The sequence below is a fragment of the Chamaea fasciata genome, unplaced genomic scaffold (assembly GCF_029207755.1).
Source record: "Chamaea fasciata isolate MVZ Bird 193981 ecotype frontalis unplaced genomic scaffold, bChaFas1.0.hap1 SCAF_2, whole genome shotgun sequence".
NCBI lineage: Eukaryota > Metazoa > Chordata > Aves > Passeriformes > Sylviidae > Chamaea > Chamaea fasciata.
This window is the reverse complement of record NW_027094087.1, coordinates 110195282-110216882: the sequence shown is the minus strand read 5'-3', so window position 1 is coordinate 110216882 and position 21601 is coordinate 110195282. Positions and strand designations below refer to the sequence as shown.

The following is a 21601-nucleotide window of genomic DNA, read 5'->3' as shown; positions in this document are numbered from 1 at the left end:
TTAGATTATTCTATTTTTAAGACACAATTCCCATCTGTTCTTTGATCTTATACCACATAAGACATTCAGCTAATAACATCATCCATCAAATACCAACTTTCCTTTAGAGTTCAAACACAATCGACACAGAGCCCTGTCCATCTGCTGGCCAGTGCCTCTGAACAGATCCAGCTTGTGAATGGCCAGCTATGTTGCTTGTTTCTTAATTAACCAGCTTTGGTCTGTGCTTCCCATAATCCTGCAGGATGACTAGGGGGCACTCCACAGGGAAGTGAAACACCCTCCTCTGTTGAGAAGAGGGTTTGGTGCATCCAGAGCTGTGATGTGATTGTTGTAAGTGGGGTTTTCCAGTCGATGGAGCCTGCCTTCAGCCTCTGAGGGCTTTTTTTTTTTTTATTTTTGCATACACCCCTAATATTTTCTAAAATATTTTAAGGATATCTTCTTTCAAACTTGGCATTCTTCAGAGAAAGGTGTGTAAAGTGTTAAGTAGAAAGACAATGTTTTCTTCTCTGAGCAAACTTCTGAGTTTATTTAGCAGAAACTTCAGAATTTCAGGGCAGGTTGCCTGAAGTAGGGAAATTGCAGATTTGCAGCCAAGCATTTATACAGAAAATGCTTGTCTGCTTACCCAACTGGAGAGCCAGGGAATGTCAGATGATTTAGTTGACCAATTGTAGTGAAGCAGCACAGCTTGAATTAAGGATATCTGAGATCAATCACAGTTAAAAAAAAAAAGCCTAAGAAAAACTGGTCAGAAAAAAAATGAAGGATTAATGAGTAATCCAGGGAGCAGGTAGTTTTTTTCTATGGATATTTTCCAAGTGCAAAGAGTTATCAAATTCTTTAAATCATTACTGTCAGACTCTTCACTTAGCTCCATTACCTTTCTCCTCAGTGGTTTGCTTTATCTTGCACATGGTGCATTTATTTAGGGAGGAATTTGATTCAGGATTTATATTCCACTGGCTTACACATGCCACAGCGTCCTTATCTCCAGATCTGAAACAATAACAGCAATTTAAAAAGCACCTACATTTCCTTCTATTTCCTGGCTTGCCAATAATGAGAAGTCCCTGCAGAGGGGAGCTTGGCTGGTGGTGTTTTGTGATTTCTCAGATAACAAGAGCTTCACATTTCTGTGGAATTCCCATTTGCCAGAGAGCTGCTGCTGCTGCTGCCCTGATTGATATATGACTGCAATGACACTTTTCCATTTGACATTCCCCCTCTCTCCCTCTCTCTCGCTCTCTCTCTTAAACAACAGCCCTAACTTTTGTGTGTTGCAAATATAAAAGGCAAGCCATGTGATGGAGGGACAGAAGAACAAAAGCATTTGGAAGCAACAGGACCTCTTTTAGCTCTCCGAAGAGTTTGAGGGAAGAAAGGAGGGGTGCATTTTCCAAAGGTAAGCATGCAAATAAGAGATTCCTACAGATTTTGAGTATTACATGGACTTAAACTGAGTGCTTAATCTCTTTATCTGACAAAAACATGTTGTCCTTGTACCGTTTTTTAAATTAAACTGTATTTAAATGGAATCAACACAGCTCTTGTCCCTGTGTCTCCCTATCCTTGTGTCCTTATCTCCTGTCTGAAGGTTGCCTGCTTGCAGTCAAATAGGTAGCCCAGGGTGCTCCTGAGCAACTTGGCTTAAACACCTATTCTTGTGAGCATGCTGAGCTCCAATCTGCAGCTCTGTGCTGGTCATAGCTGGGGCTTTGGAGTGAATGGACATGCTGGACCCTGCCCTGAATTCACCGAGAGAGCGCTGGTATCGCCAGCACCCTCTTTGTCCCACTACAATAGGGCTCTATGGACACGGGCAAGCCTGCTACTTCTTTAAAGTTGGGCTGTTTACTTTTGTCACTGCTCACGCCCGCTGTTCTCTTGCCAGTCATCTGCTGGAGCGCTCAGAATTATTTCAAACAACAGGCAATATTTATTTCTAGCTTTGCGTCTCACGCTTCGCGGGAGCACTCACAATTCGCACGTTATTATTTATCCAAACTTCCGCAAGGCTTTCCAATGGACCGGACAGCGCTGGTTGTGGATTAGGACAGATTTAACACACACTCTTTAATTGGCTGGGAGCTGTGAGGAAAGCCCTTTGCGGTGGTGCCCGGGGTATATCTGGTCGGTGGCCGGCGTGACCGCAGCGGTGCCGCCCGGAGCTGACACGGGAGGATGCTGCGCGACCCCAGACCGCCCGCTGAAGGAGAGAGGGAGGCTCTCCTCCGTTCCCGGCAGATCATTTCCCTGTGTGTCAGCGCCAGAGGCACCAGCACGACTGTTCTCTGTTTCTCTGGGACGAAGGAAGGATTTCGCTGCTGTGAGCCCGGTGACCAAGTGTCAGTGTAGTGTAACTGCGAGGCTCGGACACTGCCCCAGGAGAGCGCGGCTGAGCGAGAGAGCCCCGGAGCCCTGCTGGGATTCAGGTGAGTGAATTCATCCTGTAAAAGTTCAAGTGAAAGGGTCCAGCCGCAAAGAACAGAGTAACAAAGGAGACCAATGTCAGGACTGGGTTAGCTACTGCTGCAATGTCACGCATTGTGTGTGCTGGTGTGCTGGGGGGCGATTTTCTTGTGACAAATCTGGATTTGCAAGATCTCTGTGTGTGTGTGTGTGTGTGTGTGTGTGTGTGTGTGTGCACTGACTCTCGTGGGACTGCCAGGCAGGTTTCTTATCCTACCTTGCAAGTTCATTGAAATTTCTCTCACAGCCTCCCCATAACACATCTTATTTGTTTCTGTCTGGGGGAGGTGGCATGGCACATAACTCCTTAATGTTCCTGCAGCTCTTTAAAGATGAAAAATATATTTCCAATATGCTACATGTTACTTACAGTTCCTAAAGCTTTATAACTGTGGCTCCGCCTGTTGAGAAAGGACTGGCAAAAGGTTTTTCAAAACATGTAATAGGACAAACCCACTTGAAGGCAAATGATTATTTAAAACCAACACTGGGGACAGTCTCACTTGAAATCAATACTTTATTGCAAAGTTATTTTCTAATAGAAGCAACCCTAATATATTTTCTATTTCTAATCTCTTTTCTAATAGAAGCTGCCTGATGTGGAAATAATTGTGGCTGTAATAGTCACTGTGCTGTTATTTGTCCCTCCTCAAAAAAATATAAGAATATCTACATTTTAGGACCTGTACCTATTATTATTTTCCCCTTCCTTTTGAATTCCTAATAACGCTCACTTTTGCTCTTGCTGTGGGACCTTACTTATATTTGTGAGTGGTTATACATATGAATAATTTCCTGGACCTTAACAGAACTATTTGGTGAGTATCTACTTGTCAGCTTGAATCAGGGATACCCAGTGTGAATTATACGTACACTGATAAGCTCTTGCTGCTAATGAAATCTTATTTTGTATTATAAAACAATGCTTTAAGACTTTCCAGTTAAAAAAAAATGTGGAAGGAATAGGGATTTCAAGCTTACAAAATAAAATGCAATTTGATTTAGGGAAAGGGTATAATTAGGGGCTGCTGCTGATTAGTTACAGGCTCATTTCTCTACCTGAAGGTGTCCCATGTAGGTTTCCTGGGTTTGTGCAGTGCCTGGTTTGGATCAGATTGATGTGTGCTGATGACTGGCCTTTACAGAACAGGATATTTGTTATGGACATCCTTGGGTACAGTTTGCAGTAGCAGTACCCCAGGTAGCTCCTTAGGCATGGCTGATTTCCACAAAAGCCACCTGCCCCACTGGAACGATCCCTCATGCACCACTGAGGCTTGTGGTAGCATCTGCATATTCTTGCCTTCTTGCCTGGCCAGGACTGCAGTCCGCCTTGCCCGGGTGGGAGGGAAACAAGCCACCTCCTTGGGAGCTCACACCGATGCCTGCTGTGACTCATTTGACAGGGAGTCCTCCCGTGGTTGGCTTCATTCCCCGTTTCTCCTGGGGCTGACTTTGTTCCCTTCCTGGCTTGTCTGCTCTCAGATGCACTAGGAAGTTCCCAAGGTTGTCCTTGGAACTTGGAGAGAATTGACTATCTATGGCAAAACTTGCATGAAACCACTGAGACATTAATTTTTGCAACTTGTCTGGTGGATTATTTGTTTAACTGAGAGAAAACAAAATCCTCTCTTTCCCCCTCCCCACCTCCCAATCACTACTGTAATTACAGTTATAAATATTTGATAGTTGTAGTGTAAGTATTGCAAATTTCTCTGTCTCATATTCCTTCTGGGTGTGAGGAGAGACTTGTCCCTCTGAGTCTTAGGAAGGTTTTGCTACATGAGGCTGTAACCCCCCGTTATTTGAGCAATCCACCTCTGGAAGCGGCCACATCAAAGAAAGACACAAAGACCCTGTGGCAGCAGCTACGGTGTAACTTGCTAGGGCAAAGAATTTTCCCCTAACACCATCCACTGAACTCTCAGAGTCCTGTGGGTTTATAACCCTTCCACAAACTCTTCAGAAATGAAGCCCCTGTGACTGTAACCCCCCATACACAACAGGTCCTTTCGCCGAGCCCAGCTAAACTTTTGCCCTCTGTGATATCTTGTTCCCCCGGATCATTGTCGGTTGTGTAAACACGTGTTTCTTTTCATCAGTGTTAAGTGTTCTGCCTCTCTGCTCCCCTGCCCTTCTCCATGTCCTGGTATCTCAGGATGGGGTCAATAGCCATGTGCAGATCACCTTTTCTTCTGCTGCCTTCACACTTGACAGTACTTTTGCTGAAATTCAAGTCAATGGCAGGAGAAAGGTTTAGTTGGGTCAGGTTAGCTCAGGTGTCTGGGGCAAGAGCACCCCATTTTGACCACCCCACTTCTGTGCATGCGTATGAAGAGATATTGCAGTCTCTGCTGTCTGTGATCAGCTGTTATTTCCTTTTTATATGTGTCAGTGTGGAACATATTAAAATTTCTCAGTAGTGGTATGTTAGGAATCCTTCTGATGCCCCACCTCTAACTTAGCAGAACAATAAAAGCAAGGTTGTAATAAGCCTTTGAGCAGCTGGTCGTCTATATATTCCTCCTTTTCTCACATAATCTAATTCAAACTATTATGTGGGTAGCAGTGGCACTACCACTTCCAGACACCATCAGTCCTCGTCCTGTTTGCTGGAATTTCATTGTGTGGCATGGAGATCCTTTCTACTACAGGCGAGTGTAGCCTCTCTTCTGGCATGAGAGAAGGGGGCTGCTGGTGCCATGGAGACACTGGTCCCAGGAATTCCTCCTCCTCATTGCTATTTTTCAGCTTCTCTTTGTTATTTTTCTCGTTGCATCAATCATTTTTACGGCTCATGCTTGTCACATTTTCGTGCTTGTTATTACTGAGCTGCAGACTGTGTCGGGCCGAGGCAGCACAGGTTATGTTGCCCTTTAAGACATGTGAGTTGAGGATCTGAGTTAATGCCTCAGCTCTGGTTTGGCAAAGGTTAAGCATACCATGGCAGTGACAATCACATTGCTGTCATAGCAGCACGGCTCAAAGGGAGTGGGACCTAGGGCAGTGCTGCTCCCCTTGTTAGAAGACATAGAATTGTTACCATGAGCCAAATATTTAGGTTCCTTAATTATCAAAGGATGAGGTATATGGATGGTAGTCTGAATGTTGCCTGTGTGTAAAAGAGGAAAGGATTTTGCCCCGGAGGTCAGAAGAGAGGGAACATCCCCTTCAATCATGTGCTGTCTCCGGCATGCATAACACTCTCTGCTGGTCCCAGTGGCTGGGATGTGTTTGCTTAGTGTTAAAGAATAAAAAGACCCATTCCTACTCCTGCATCTATTGATAACTACAGGCCTTTGAGTTCGCTGGAAAATATGCCAAAGACAAAGAACAAAAACTGCCCACCTGCTTGCAACACACTCCAACAGGTAGAGGACACATGCCTGAATGCCCTAGACCTCTCAGCAACTTGTAATTTGGCCAAGAGTAATTTTGCCTCATGTTGGGTCATAAGACTGAAGTAGAGGTAATTACCAAAGCAAATCCTATAGCTAATGCTTGGCTGGGAACACTTGCACTGTAGCCAGCAGCCACCCTTACTGGTTTGCCTCCTGAGAGGGATGGGCTGCCCTAGACTGCTCAGCTCTGCACCTGGTGCTTCACCAAGGAGTAATCCCATCCAGCACCCTCTGGATGGATGACCAAGTGGAAAATTGTATTCCTCTGCTGTCTGGGACTCGAGACCATGACTACTCTGATATTCAGCGAGACACAAGAATAAAGAAAGAATCCAAGGCTGGCATCACCTCACCATTAAAAGGCTCTACTCCCTCATTAGAGAGATATCCCATGCATGCCCTTAATCAATCTATTTAAAGCTTCCTGGAAGCAGGAAAAGGAAAGAATAAAAATACAAGCACTCTTTTGTCCCCCAGTAGTTATTCTTTGTGAGTGTATTAAACCCTTTTCTCCATGCTGGCCTGTGCCTGTCTGCTGGCTGGGCGCCAGCCCGCAGTACCCACTGGAGTTTGTTATTTCAACCACTGAGCAGGAAGGCACCTCCTGCTCCCCCTCTCCTACTACCTGAAGGGCTGGAAATATTCTTGGGAACTTCAAAGGCAGAGGGAAGTTCAGACAGCTCAAGTGCCATTCAGCTGGATTTGTTCCACCTCATGCACTGGATCCCCACGGCAGGAACAGTTTTGGGGCCTTAAACAAGCCCTGGGAATCAGTCCCAGGTATGCTCATCCCATGCGTGCTGAGGCTCCCAGGGTGCTTCCATTATGTTTGCTGCAATTGCCATGTTGCTTCTTATGCTTCACATGCCACAGTTTTCCTATTTCTTCTTTTTTAGTCTGCTTATAGTAACAAGTATGCTTCTCCCGAAATATTAAAAGACTTAAGGAAGTCTCACAGTGAAAAATGGTTTCCAGGAGTTTCTCTCAGCACAGCCTCAGTAGGACCAGAAGATGGACTTCTCTACCATGGACAATCAGATGAAGAGGCTTAAATTTCCTTCTTTTGAGCCTGTTTTCTTTCTTACTGCCTTTTTCCTTCCCCTCTCCTCTTGCCCACAAGCTGCTGCCAGGTCTGGCCAGGAGTGTTTGTTTTTTGTGTACCCTCCATGCAGGCCCACACTTCCCTGCTCTGTAATGGGTGGATGGAGCTCCTGGACCATGGATGAAGACTTCTCCTTGGCATAGAAGGGGACAAGCTCCAGCACAGATGGATGTCAATTGAGCAAACCCTCCTAAGCACAACAAGACCTTGGAGGAACGTTCACTTATTTAGACCTTAAGGGTCTCACTCAAAATATTTGGTTTGGTATTTGCCTTGACTCAGGATGGGAAGAAACCTGTTCAAAAGCCGTGTGGAGGCATTTCTCAGACAACTGGGGTTGCCTGTGTTCACCTGCTGCTGCCCAGCTGCCACGTGGCCAGTCAGTGGCTCTGTCAGGTGTTTTGACAGGCAGCTGCAGGATGAAGTGAGGATTTTTGATAGCATACACAGGAGGCCAGCTCCTTCAGTGCTGGCACAGAAATGACCACAGTAAAATAGGTACATAAGAAGATGATTGTGTTTATTTACAGAGCTAAAAGATATGCTGGAACTGACAAAGACTCTGAGGTGGTTCTACAGAAGGCAGAGTCAGACACAGACCCTCATCTGGGGTTGCCTTTCCCTCTCCCTGAACTGTTCTCTGGAATGACTCAGGTTGTCACTGGTGCGATTCAGTCCCACAGCTCCCAGTGCTTCTGGGAACAGCTTCCCAGCTGTTCCCAGGCATGGTATGGGTGGCTGCATGGACTGGAAGCCACCTGAGTGCTGTGGGTGCTGAAGGATCTTTGGGAACAGACCGTGCTGCCTTTGTCATGGCAGTGGAAAATTTAACCCTGCAGAACAAACCCTTGTGGAGCCTGACTGTGTAATTTGCCCATCACAGTTGTTCCCACTCCAACTCAGATCTTGGCAAGTGAAGGCCCCAAATCCTTATCTTCCTGGAAAATCAAAACTTTTCTAAATTCAATGAAGTTCTTGAGAAATTCATTTTCGACTCATGAAGAACTTCGCGGCTTTTTTCTTGTCAGAACAACAGCAGTGAATTGACACACACGGACACACATGGTTAGTGGCACTTTTTTAGGTCTGGAATTTGGAGAAACTGAGTATTCTTGCAACTCTTCTGTTTACATAACAAATTCAGATTGAGGGAACCACATGGTAGGATCCAAGTAATTGTGTTTACTAAATACGCACAGCATGCAAGGCCAGGCTTAAGTTGTATACACACACCGCTGCTTCAACGGGATTTTGGCAGCTTCCAAAACACAAAAAGCATCGAGTGACTTAAATGGTGCCCTCATCTTCAAGCAGGAGGCTCAAACACAGAAAATGCCCAGCAAATGAAGGTCAAGCTGAACATACTCACATGCCTAGTATGGGAGGGCTCAGGGAAGAACTAACTAGAAGTACACCATAGAAGAGCTTTTCCACTGCTCCCTCCTTGCCTCCCAGGGTAAAAGCTGTGCAGACCCAATAGACCTTTGGAGAATTGCTCAGCTCTTTATTTTTTCCAAGATACATAGCAAAAAGGGAATTTCTGTTTACGTTCTCACAAAGTGACTGGCTAAATAATTCCAGATGATGGAATGTTCTCCTGTCCTTAAAGGAAAACAAAACCTCAGCCTTCACCACTCTCTACATGATATTAAATCTATGATAAGAAATCTTTATTATTCAGAAAGCAGTTAATAACGTGGAGCTGGAAAAACAATCCTAACTTTGTGCCTATATCCGTGTGCAATACAGTCTTAGACTGTATGTTAATCTGGTTTTTCTTTGGGATGCCTTCTATTTTTCCCTGAAGTTTTTAGGTTAACAGCTGTAGCAGTTTTAGGTAATGGCTGTGACAAGTTTTAGTATGTTATGTATCTATGAAATCCTGAAAACTAGTTAAATGGAAAGGAAACTAAGCCATTGATAAAAAAATGTACTTCCCATATCTCAGCAAAATCTGAAAAAAAAAAGTGAAGCAGTGCTTTTCATCCACTTTAGGACATATATTTTTGTAGAAATTTTCAGCCTGAGGATATGAAGTCACGTTTGCATCTTTTTCTTTACAGGATGCTGTAAAGAGAGAGGGTTTAGTCTTCCTTTTTGTTAGCTTGGCAAATGAGCTATCTATCACAGTTTTTGCATGTAAAGAAAGTGAGGAAATAACAGCTGAAATAGAAGAAAATCATTTCTCTGTGAAACTGTTGATTTTAGTAAAAAAAAGTGTGTTTTCCAAATGAAACAAAATGTCATTGTAATGATGATTTATGATCACAATTGTACTTGCTTCTGTTTTTTGGACAGAAGTATAGACTGGAAACTACTCATGCCAACCCTGATAGCATGTGCTATCTAGGATTTTAGAATTTCAGACAGCATTTCAAAAGGAATGTGACTTTTAACTTAAAAAAATAATAATGCTGAGTTCAAATGAAATGCATTTGCACAATATCAGCTGGAAATGGAAAATATCATGCTGACATACCTCATCATGGTGATGTACCTAAGTGAAAATATTGCGACTTTTTTTTACAAGATAAAAAATCCACACCCTAATTTCTTAAATGTCATTCTAAGACATTTTCTTCCATATATGTTATATATAGAATACGAGCTTGAAAAATGTATGTGCATGCTTCCCAGAGGGATGTCAGGAGATACACCTACACGTTTTACCAGTATATCTATAAACAACTGTAACCACTTATTTCAGGAGAGATGGATGATAGTTACAATGATTTTCTCTCTTTTTTCTTATAAATATGTGATACTTTTTACTTCTTTTCAAGTATTGTAACCAAAACCTGCTACATTTCTTTGCTAGTGAAGTATAGGGGCAATTTTAAAAGGTTGTGGAAGTGTTAATACTTTTTGTACTGTGCTTATCCTGAAGAAGGTACAGCCATGTTCCTTTTCTCACACTTTTCCCTGTGTCTTTCTCAGAGCGTTTTCATGAGGCAGACTCTGTGTCATCCAATTATTTCCTGAAGAAAACTAGGGAGATAAGCCTTTGAAAACCGAGCCAGGACTTCAGATTTCTCTCACTGTATTAAATCATACTGATCAAAACCATGGAAAGATATGGAAGCACAGAATTAACAATGGGACAGAATGGGAAATGGGGATCCCTGGGTGTAATATCACATGAAATGAGACCGTCTAATATCAAGTAAATTTATTTGGACAGAGCGGGAATTACTGGGTGTGTAACAATGATTAACTATGCTGGAGGGAGACCTTGCCAAGCAGCATGTTTTGGTCAGCCTCTTTATAAAAAAAGAATAGGAATGTAGGTAAAAGGTTAAACACGGAGAAAAAAATAGTGCATCCCTCCTCCTGTGAGCTAATCCTTGGGCATCATCTGCATGAACTGGAGTAGCACAGTTCAGGGAGGGAGTCTGTCCCAGCTCCCATGACCAAGAGATTTCTCTCCTATGCTGCTGAAAGGTTTGGAGGGATATTTATTGACATGAATGAGGCTGTGCATAAATGTGTCTGAGTTCCTAAGTGTTTAGTGTTGTTTGTTTAAGTTCTTTATACTGCAGAGATATAGTATGTTTTTAATGCCCCATTTGCTGAGGAAAAGATACCAGGTCATATGTCAGACTCTGGGAAAAAAAAAGATATTGTCATTTAAATCCACAGTCACATAATTTTTCCTTTCCTACTTAAGCACATGGATAATAGCCTGAAACAACAACAGCAAAAATGTCTAATACACAGAGCATCTTTGTCTCTCTAACACACAGAGCATCCCTAATAACATTTCTTCCCAGCATGAGACTTTGGATGTCACATCAACTCCATCCCAACTTGGATGAACTCTGGAAGTGTTTGTCACTGCTAGACACTCCTCTCACAGAAGTGCTGGAGGAGGCTGTGAAGCAATATACAAATCATCAAGCACTCTGGTGGGGAGGCTGTTTGGGAGATGAGTATCAGCTGGTTTAGAGGACTGTCAGCAAGCCAGAAAACAGCTTTGAAAGAGGCTTGTATAAGGCAATAAAGGCACACACCAGCTTTTAAAATACCCAAGAGGCTCTGCTGGAGCAGTTCTTTCTGAGTAGGGAACGGTTTTATCTTAAGTTTCTTCAGAAAGTCTTTGCACTTTTAACTGCACTGATGAGTATCCTTTGACTATCCTTCATCGGGCTGTGTTTAGATGGATAATTCACAGCTCTTTCAAGTTATATCTGTTTGTAGTAAAAGTGAAATTAATCTCCCAGTTGGGACTAAGGGCTTTGTGAGAAGGATCAAGGGACTGTGAAGAAGCAGCTGATGGAGATATTCTCCTTCCCCTGCTGGCACAAAGCTCTGGGCAGCATTTCAGGGGCTGTCCTGTACCTGTTTCCTGGGGAATCTCCTGGTCTCCAACATGAACCAGAAATCCAGATGCCTGGGTATATAGCCATATGTCTCCACCTGAACATATTTCTTCCCAATTGATAACTGGGATAGTACTTGGATATTATGGAGTAATAAATGTATTTTTCAGGTGCTGCTCTCCAGTTACCTGGGAAGAGACTGACACCGAGCAAGTGCTGCCTGACAAGTAAGCAAGCAAAGCCTTTCTGTGTGCGTGCATGGGGGTTTGGTGCTCAGAGGGCAGGACAGTTCAGCCAGAGGCCTGGGAAGTTCCTCATGCAGTGCAGGTCAAGGCTCAGCAATTTGCTGGGGAACCACTTTGCTCATGGCTTGGCTCAGACCTTCAGCATCCCTCCATGGTGGGGGTGCCCCTTGTCCCTGCAGCACACCAACCTGCCAGGCCAGGCAGCCTCCAGAGCCACAGCTCAACCTGCCTGCAGCCTTTCCATGAGCTGCCTAGGCCAGACATTCCCACCTGTAATGCAGAAGGCAGCCGAGCTTTGCCCCTCTTTGACACTTTGAGTGGATACAGAGTCTTTTTGATTTGCAGAAACTTCTGATGCATTGCTAATCACCAGTTTTGAGGGGAACACAATAGGGTCATCACCAAGTGGAAAAGAATGGCATTGCATGCACTACTTGTGATGTTAAAAGTCCAAAGATTCTCCCTGAAATAATAGAACAATGCTAAAAGTAACAAGACCTTGACATCTCCTTCCTTAAGGCCATATTCCCCACCTACTGTGCGAATTTTGCTCACTCTGAGCAGGTATTTTGCCTAGTAAAGGTCCTGAGTGCCTTGATATTATTTATGTCTATTTTCTCCAGATGTCTTATTGCTCAGGATTGTGATTTATATTGTTTGGTTTTTTTTTTTTTTTTTTTTTCCCCCTGTGCAGGAGATTCTTTGATGGATTAAAATCTCGTCGGACTCCAGCTTGAGAAGAAGAATGACAGCTCAGACACTTAAACCAGACTTTTCACCGTCCTGGAAAGGAACTGGCTTCCAGAATTCGGAGGGTTTTTGATGCTCTACCTCCCTCTGCTGTTACCAGCGAGAAGTTCCTCGACAATGGGAAATCATGTTCTCGCGGCTTCGATTTCCATGCTCTCGCTGCTGGTGATGATGGGAGACACGGACAGTAAATCGGACGGTTCCTTCCTGATCGACTCCGACCCCAGCCGCTGTATGAGGCACCACTACGTCGACTCCATCAGCCACCCTCTCTACAAGTGCAGCTCCAAGGTAAGGCCACCCCTCACCTCCTCACAGCACCATGCTGCCAGGGAAGAGTTGTTAAAATGAGCCATTCTGGGTGATTTTCTCTGCGTTAATTCCTGCCTACCAGCAGCAGAGACACGATGCAGATGTGAAGACATCTCGTGTGTACATAAGAACTGCGACTGGAGATAAAAGCTCTTGACTCTCTTTTCATCTTTTCCAAAGGAGAAATTCACTGTGATGGTAAAGCTCACATGCAGTAAATTTCAAGATTCAAGGGAACACATTTGGGATTTCAGTTGATGGTCCCAAGGAGATGGGCTAGTTTGGAAGTTTAGATCACCCCAACCACCCCATCCTTCAAGTGAGTGTTTAATCTGGAGCAAGTTCATAGCTACTACAGGTGAAGTACTGAGATAAAGAACCAAACTGTAAAATGGTAATTAAAAAAGGTTGTGAGGAACACTGCTTTATTTTCTTCCTCCCCACCCCCTTTTCGAAGCCTTTGTTTTCATGCAGAATGACATTTGGATGGTAATTGTAGGGCTTAAGAGCAGACAGAAATACAAGATCAACTTTCATTTGGGATTTCGAGTATGAAAAGTTTTGTGTCAAAATGGCTTAGCAGCCAGTGCATGTAGACTACAGCAATTTATTTCATTGTGTGGAGAAAAAGAATTGGGAGAAACAATGGAAAAATCCTTGCTGGTCCCTTTTGTCTTGTCCTAATTTGTTCTGTCTGAGTTAACACAGTCTGTACATTCAGATGACTGGGCCATTCCTCTGTTCCATGGGAAGGGGCTTTGCCTCAGGCACTCACATCCCAGGATTAAGGAAAGGGAACAAGTGCCAGCTCCAGTGCTTTTGCCAGCCCTGTGTTGGGTAAGAGAGGGATGGCAGGCAGTGTGTGACAGGGTTTATCACAAGAGGGGTGCCTGCCTGGTGGTAAGCCCCAGCAGCAGGGATTCTGAGAGAATTTACAAGGAGAGGGGATCCAGAGTTGAGATGGATGCAGTGCTGGCTGCAGACACCCCCAGATGCCTTTGTGTGCAAAAAGAGCTCCTTGCTTCCCATAATCAGTGCAGGGGTGAGGGAATGCCACAGGTAGCTGCAGACCACAAAACCTAAAATAAAGCATAGAGAGAAGTGTCCACAGAAAATAAGATCTGCTGGGTGCTCTGAGCACCAGGACTGCTGCTGCCCTGGCCAAGCCTTTGCAGCCAGGCTCATCCTGTTCCTGCTCAGCAGAGAGGGGCCGACAGGCTCAAAATTGGGCACAGGGAGCCTGCTCTGCTCTGTGCTGCCTTACACTGTTCTCTCAGCAGTGCAAAACAGTGTTTTTGCATAACCATGCCTGATTCACAGCAGTGGGAGCCCAGAGACTTTTGCCCTACTTCTTCTGAATCCAAGCAGTAAAATAGTGCATTACTTGAGATTCAGGAGAGGTCTTTTGATTTGCTTGTAGTCTAGACTAGAACTCCCTACCATCTGGGAGATGTGTGGCATTAAAACAGAGAACTGCAGAGGTGCATCTCTTGGTGCAATATTCATTTTATTGCAGTTGACTTCAGCAAGAGACAAAAGTGACAAAGTGTAAGTGTGTGGGTGGTGTGGGTGGTTTTCATTGACAGGTTTCTGTGTGCCACCAGTCCTCCCCTCTCTGCACTTCTCTGATCACCTGTTGGAAGGAAGGAAGGAAGGAAGGAAGGAAGGAAGGAAGGAAGGAAGGAAGGAAGGAAGGAAGGAAGGAAGGAAGGAAGGAAGGAAGGAAGGAAGGAAGGAAGGAAGGAAGGAAGGAAGGAAGGAAGGAAGGAAGGAAGGAAGGAAGGAAGGAAGGAAGGAAGGAAGGAAGGAAAAGGACCCATTGACAATTCCCTTTTTTTGGCATCCCCAATGACAGAGAAAAGGAAAAAAGCAACCAGGCCTTTAGGAGTGGGGCTGATGGAAATGAGAACACAGAATGCATTGTAATGAAAACCATATAATTTCAAAACTGAGCTTTAAGGAGGGAAGGTTGTTGACATAAACATTCGCAATTGTGGCTGCAGAAGTCAGTGATTCTTTCAAATCAAGCCCTTAATGTTTGAAAATATTATCACATATTTTGACTTCCCAAATTCCACAACAGTTTCAAGAACAATTCTATAACAATACTGTGAATTGTATGGACTTTCTTATGAAGTGAAAAATGAAAACATTTTTCATACAAAGTGAAATAATTTCCCGGAAACTCTCTTAATTCAAGCTCCTTTTTTTTGTTGTTCGTTTGGGGTTTGTTTTTTTTGTTTGTTTGTTTTTGCTGGGTTTTTTTGTTTGTTGGTTTGGTTTGGTATTGGACTTTCTTGTTTGTTTGGGGGTTTGTTTGGTTTTGGTTTTGTTTGTTGGTTTTTGGTTTAATGTCTTGGGTATCTGAATCATTCTGGTAGACATACAGCTTCTGTTCTGGATCTAGTACCATATAAACACAGGAATATTAGACATGCTAATTAAAACTAGATGCAATGTCTATTTATACATACATACTGTGATAAAATGTAACCAAGACAAAAAAAAAAAGAAAAGTTCTGTGGGGGTAGCTGTGGGAATTGTGGTACCTCTTGTTTCCACCAAGTTTCCATTGTGGAAGCTTGGACTTACAGTGCCAAGCAGAGACTTTGCCCTTTTTTGGGGTGATAGGCTGGTTTCACTGAGATATCCTTTCTCACTCCATATGTTTTCCCTTTTGGTGCAGTGTAGAAGTTAAAAGTGGCTTCAGAAATTTCAAGACATATTATGTTTGCTGTCTGTCCTGGCTGAAAAAAGATTATGTCCACTGTGGTCCTCTGTGGAGGCTGCCAATTGTACCCACATGGGAAGAAGTTTTGTTAAACATCCCGCCAATATAATTTAGTCATTAAAATCCCTTTTGGTTATGGCCTCGGGCAGGCGATGAGAACAGTTTTCCAAATCCTTTGGAAACAAAGTTTATTATAGTAACAAAACATACAAAAGAGATGCAAAAGAGGGATAGAAGAAGGCCATTTGCTCCTGAAAGGAAGTGTTTTCCCTCATCTTCAAGGAGATGTTTGTATCAACTCATGAGGTATTACATTTCCTGACTATACTGGATTTACTCTGACCTCTGTCATGGGGACCCACTGGTCTCCATCAATGTGCTGGGTTCCCTCACTGCTCCCAGAGCCTCCTAAATTCCAGTTTTGGCTGTCGTTAAGTGCTTTGTCCAGATGTGCCAGAAGTGTGCTACCACTGACAGCCTTGCACTAAAGAATCCACCGCAGGGAGACACAGAGCAGATGAAGAAAGATTTAGCAGATGTTTGAAGACATTTACTCCTGAGGTAGCTCAGGAGATTTTCAGTAATGCCTGCTTGCAGCCAGGCCAAGGGAACTGTGTGAAAAATCTGTTCTCAGGCATCTCAGCCCATCTGCTTTCAGGCTTGAGCTCGTTGCTGAAGGTGCAGAAAACAGGACTACAAACACCATTAGTAACAAACCAGTTCACAGCTTCTGGATTTCCAGAACACAGCTCAAATGATCAGAGTCAAATATTGCCTCAGATTCAGGTTGCTCTCTCTTGTACCTATGAGACCATTGACTTTGAATAATAATGATAATGATAACGATAATGATAACGATAATGATAACGATAAAGATAATGATAATGATAATGATAATGATAATGATAATGATAATGATAATAATATTCTTCCCTAGCTGCTCATAGACCCACGTGGTTCCCTCCTTGTAGGACACTGTGCTTCTGGACCCAGCCTTGCAAGGTGACATGCACAAACTCACATGTACAGAGGCCAAGGGGAGCCAAGAAGTGTCAGGTTATAAAATACCCACATGTTTTTACTATATATACACACCCACTGTATCATTGTGCTATGCCATCATAGCATTACTAATTATTTAGGTGATAATCTCTATTGCCCTATAGTACATGAAGAAATAAGCAGCCGGTGCAATTGATTAAAAGGCAAAGCAGAGATTTCAAAGCACATGCTATTTCCAACTCATTTGCACACCTGCCAAAATCCACTGGTGCTGTTCTGGATTTATGGAGGGGAAGAAAAATTTTGGTTAGGACTTTAAGTAGCCCAGAAGGTTAGAGACCTATGAAAATGGAAAATTGTTTTTTTTTTCTTTAGCCCAAAAGTTCAGCTTGATAACCTTGGGTTTGTGCCATTGGTAAGAGTTTACACTGTCATCCAAAAACAAGGCATAAAACCAACACTGTGTGATTCTACATTATATAAATACTGACCTTAATCTTATGAAAAAACAAGTAGCCAGCAAAATTGCAAGTAAAAATCAGAGCCTCCGCAGATTAAAACAAGTTTCTAAAGACAAGGCTTAGAAATTATAAAATATAAATTGTAAATTATAAATTGTGAATTACAAATTATAACTACAGTAGCACATTGACTAAATATTGTCTGGGTTTGCAGTAGGAAGCCAGCTGTTTATGACAGATAAATTGAGACAGAGATATTGGCGCATCAGATAATTCTACCCTATAATTACCCTGGACAACTCTTCTCAACTCCTGCCAGTTTTTCGAGGGAATGTTTTATTTTATTGGCATTTCTGAAAGTACCTGCAGATGCAAGTGTCATAAAAATTCTTAGGGTACTAGAAAGTGACTGATTTTTCCAGCTCCAGAAGCATCAACCATCAGAAGCCAGCCCTACCATACAGCAGTGTGGGCCATCACATTTGGGCTGAAATAATAGAAATGATTGCTTGGAAGGGACTCTAGGGATACTCTGAACCTCCCAAAAAGCAATTTCTGGCTGTTGTACATCCCCCTGCTCCAGTCCTGAGGAGAATTCAACTCTGTTGTCTTTGAAGCCTTTAAACAGTTGCCAGGTGCTGTTGGATTGCTCTTCACCCCCAAAATTTATTGATGATCTCCAAGGTCTGTTCCAACCTGGTTAATTCTATGATTCTGTGATTCAGCCAAACATTTGGGAACAGCCTGTGACAGAGAGTGCCCAGCTTGGTGAACTGGTCAAAACAGGGGACCTAACAAGAGCTGTCAAGATTCTGGGAAGGAAATTACTGGGTTAAATGTCCCAGTCTGCTCCTTTCCTTTGCAATACAGGAAGGATTAGATACCTGCATACCTGGTATCTAATTAGATACCTCCACCAGCTGAGTGCCTGGGAAATGAGGTTTGTTTGCCAAGGGGGGAAAAAAGTGGACCTTTATCTGTGAGTAATGGGGTGACAGCACTGCAGTGATTGTCCCTTTCATGTTCTCTATACACTAAAGACTCTGCTGTTAAGGAGCTTGCTGTAGCTGATAGGTGTGACTCAACAATACACTGAAATTTCCCTCCCACCGTATTAGTACAAACAGCTGAAGTTAATTTATGTATGAATATGCAGTACCACGGGAAGGAGACCATAAATTTATGCTACAAATCCTAAAGGATGACAGATTTGTCAGAAAGCAATGAAAGCCCGTCTCAAACTAAGGAGCAAGATGGTACCAAGCACGGATCACCAGCTCATGAAGACATCTTCTTTGTCACCTGTGTTGACTGGAAGTGTAGTTGTTAATATACTAATACATTATTACATTTTCAAGCAAGCATTTAGCATGCAAGTACTCTTGGAAGAGTAATTTTTAAGCACTGTACAGTGGATGATCAGAACCTTTCCCATGGACACAGACAATGCTGGTATTTTCTACTTGATTTCAGGAATATTCTCTCTCTTTTACCTCATCTTTCCTTACAACTCTGACTAAAGAGAAAATTAAACATTCACTACACCTGCTTGCATAACTTAGAGATTTACAGCCAGCTGAGCCTACGTAATGAAAGAAGCCCAAAAAGGTTTAACACTGTAAAATATTTGCAGTCACATTTATAGTTATTCATTCAGATTCTCTGGAAAAAAACCCCATGAGCTCTGTGTAGCATGGTTAAAATCTAATGTCCTCCCTTGGTTGTAGGAAAGACAACGGTTTTACTGCCTGCTTTAGATGATACAACAAGCTGATATTGAAGTTTATGTTGGTTAAGCAAAATTAGCTGACATGGATTTAATATTTCCATCCCCATGAAAGTATAGGAGTCTGTTCAGACTTGTACAACACCCGTTATCAAGGTGGTAACAGCTGTTTCTAACACATCATTTACTGAGCTTTAGAAGGCCCTTTCCAAGATTTATATAGTGCTTAATGCACTATATATCTCTTCTGCTCAAGAGGTTGTTGGGGAGTTGGTGACTGCTCATGGACTTTCCTTCCTTAGTGCCTCCTGTTGTGCAAGTAACCTTGTTCTGGTCACAGTTCACATTTGAACTCAGAAGAAGAAACCTGGAGCCACACTGTTTTTTGAAAATCTCACTAGGGAATCCTCATGTTTGGCAACCAGTTCAACTTCTTTTACGTTTTCACTGTTATGCTATGCAGCACATTTTAGATAGATACAACTGATGGAATGATAAACAGATGTGCATATAATTGCAAATACACGTTCAATGTGATTCTTTGTCAAAGGAGTAAGCTAGAAACATACTTCTTTAAACCATAAACAGAGCATCTTCTTTATATTTCTACTTTATGTGTTCATATAAGTAAACTTGAGACGTGACAACCAGTTCTGCTGATCACTGGTGAGTATACCCAAAACACTGGTGAGCACCCAACCAAATAATCAGCCTGGCTGATGATTTAAGGGCTTGACTGCCGTGGATCTGTGTCACTGTAGGATACGAAAGAAAGATGAAAGACTCCAAATATTTCAGAAGGCAAAGAGCATAGAAAAAAGGCTTTTATTGCCTAATTCTTACTACCTTTTATAAGTTGTTCTGATACAGACTTAACATGATTGCTGAATAGGACTGACACCTTTCTAATCCCATTGGTTAAACTAGAGAAACAGCAGAACACCACCTGGAGAAAGATTGTTGTGAGAAAGGACAGTTGTTTGCCAAGATTGTTTCGAGAAGAAGCTTTCTTGAGAAGTTTTTCCTTGAGAAAAAGTTAGCAGCCACTAGCGAGCTAAAATCTCTCAGACCCAGAAATATCAGGCCCACACACCCGACCAAAGAATCAGCCTGGGTGATGATTTAAAGGCTTGACTGCCATGGATCTGGACTTGGCAAGCTGCAGTTGCAGTCACAGTGTCTGGAAAGCTGGCTGTGATCATTTGGAGCCCTAAGGTCAGTCCAGGTCCTGCAGTCCTTGTTGGTGTCAGTGCCAGGGATTTCAGGGGGGGCCTCGCTTTTCCTCCTGCCTTCAATATCTCCTCCGCTCTCTCAGACCCAGCTGAGGGGGGGAAGCACAGTGTGGGGCTGGGATGCCACGACAAAACCCCCAACCCCAGGCTGGAAGGAGGCTGCTGTGTGCTGGGGACACGTTTCCTAACCGCTGTGCTTTCCCTTGGCAGATGGTGCTGCTGGCCCGCTGCGAAGGCCGCTGCAGCCAGACGTCGCGCTCGGAGCCGATGGTTTCCTTCAGCGCGGTGCTGAAGCAGCCCTTCCGCTCCACCTGCCACTGCTGCCGCCCCCAGACCTCCAAGCTGAAGGCCATGAGGCTGCGGTGCTCGGGGGGCATGCGCCTCACGGCCACCTACCGCTACATCCTCTCCTGCCACTGCGAGGAGTGCAACTCCTAGGGAGCCGGGGCCGCGGCAGGCGGGGGACAAGGGGCTGCTGCTGCTGCTGCTGTGGGGGAAAGGCTCCCGGGAGACAACCTGAGATCGGGCCGGTGCTCCCAGCACAGGATGGCAGCGAGGACAGGACTAACCGGGCCGGACTGGATCTGAGGGCAGACGTACAAACTATCCTGGGTTGCTGGATGGTGCTGGTATCGCGCTGTGGGCCGCGACAAAGGCGAAAGCGTGAGGACTTGTTTTTAAGAAGCCTTTCTTTTTTTCTGAAAGGATATTTTTGGGAGTTTCTTCCTTTTCAGACTCAGCTCTGACTACAGACAGGTGCTTTTACTTTAGGCCATGGGCAGCAGGGGAGCAGAGAAGAAGGTCAACCAGATGACAGCACCGCAGTCTGGAAACTGACGTTTGGACAGAGGATGGGCATCAGTTCTCACAGACAACCTCTTAACCTACCAATTTATTCTCAGTTTTCTAGTTATACTGGCCTTCAAGGCAAACTGTGCTGTTGGCAAGGGTCGTCTGTTACTGACCTAGTGGCCAAATGCTGGATAACTTTAACTGTGGTTTAAATTACAAATAAACCATTGAAAAGAGAACTGGATATGAAATGCCATGCTTGGAATACCCAACCTAGCTGAAACAATTATTTGCACCATGTGTCATCAGAGTTCAGTGGCTGAGCATCTCTTGCGAAGGGAAAAGTCGTGAGACTCACTATTCCCTTCTAAAAGCCCAGCAAAGTGACCCATCACATCTGTTGAAAATGCCATTATTCACAAGCTAAAAACTAATCAAATATTAAAATACCACACATAATAAATGGAGTCATTTCTTAGTTTGAGTAGACCTGTTGATGTACAGAGCCACCAAAATGATGACTAAACCTAGGACTTATTTTCATCTGTAGTTCTTAGGCCATTGAGCAAATAGCATTTTGCCTTTTAAAGACAGGTAATCCCTAAATCCTAAACCTCAAAACAATGGGGGATTCAAAGTTTGGGAATGGTATTTGTTATTTGCTGAGAAACTCTGTCCCTTCTCCATTAATATGAGGTTTTAGGAAGGTTCAGTCACAGTCTATTGTGACTTCAAGGGAATAATACAAGTGTTTTTATCTCATATTAAAAATTCTTAAGTTCTTAAATGGCAGCATATGCAGTCAGCCAGCAGCATGTTGTGCTGTTCACCGAAACCTGGCTGAGCCATTGTTTTGGTAGAAGTCATGAGGGTGTTGAGAGCATCTTTGCAAGGACTCATGGTCAGTAGCACCCGTGAGCACAGTCCTACAGCTCTTGTCTGGGATAGACTGGACTGGCTCCCATGCACAGCAATGTCTGTCAGGGTCCCTTGGTAAGGAGGGAAGTCCTTTCCTAAAACAGAGTTCAGCCCCTCTGCTCAGCTCCACCCAGC

The 21601-nt window shown here is 43.6% G+C and overlaps 1 protein-coding gene across 5 annotated transcripts; it reads left to right on the top strand.

The window, feature by feature from the left end:
* The first annotated feature begins 744 nt into the window (after positions 1-744).
* On the top strand, positions 745-21137 carry NDP (norrin cystine knot growth factor NDP). Of its 5 annotated transcripts, none has more exons than XM_066177053.1 (6): positions 745-796; positions 1299-1408; positions 2021-2438; positions 11468-11524; positions 12237-12583; positions 19967-21137. In XM_066177053.1, the coding sequence occupies exons 5-6, from the start codon at positions 12365-12367 to the stop codon at positions 20192-20194; spliced, it is 447 nt and encodes a 148-aa protein (XP_066033150.1). In that variant the 5' UTR covers positions 745-796; positions 1299-1408; positions 2021-2438; positions 11468-11524; positions 12237-12364; the 3' UTR covers positions 20195-21137. The 5 variants fall into 5 exon arrangements, with proteins under 5 accessions (XP_066033150.1, XP_066033148.1, XP_066033151.1 ...); XM_066177051.1 differs by having other exon boundaries at positions 1953-2438; XM_066177054.1 differs by lacking the exon at positions 2021-2438.
* Positions 21138-21601: the final 464 nt, after the last annotated feature.

Coding starts and splice junctions, on each gene's coding strand:
- NDP (XM_066177054.1), top strand. CDS start 12,365: ATGCTCTACCTCCCTCTGCTGTTACCAGCGAGAAGTTCCTCGACAATG. Junction 12,584..19,966: donor TCTACAAGTGCAGCTCCAAG/GTAAGGCCACCC, acceptor TTCCCTTGGCAG/ATGGTGCTGCTGGCCCGCTG.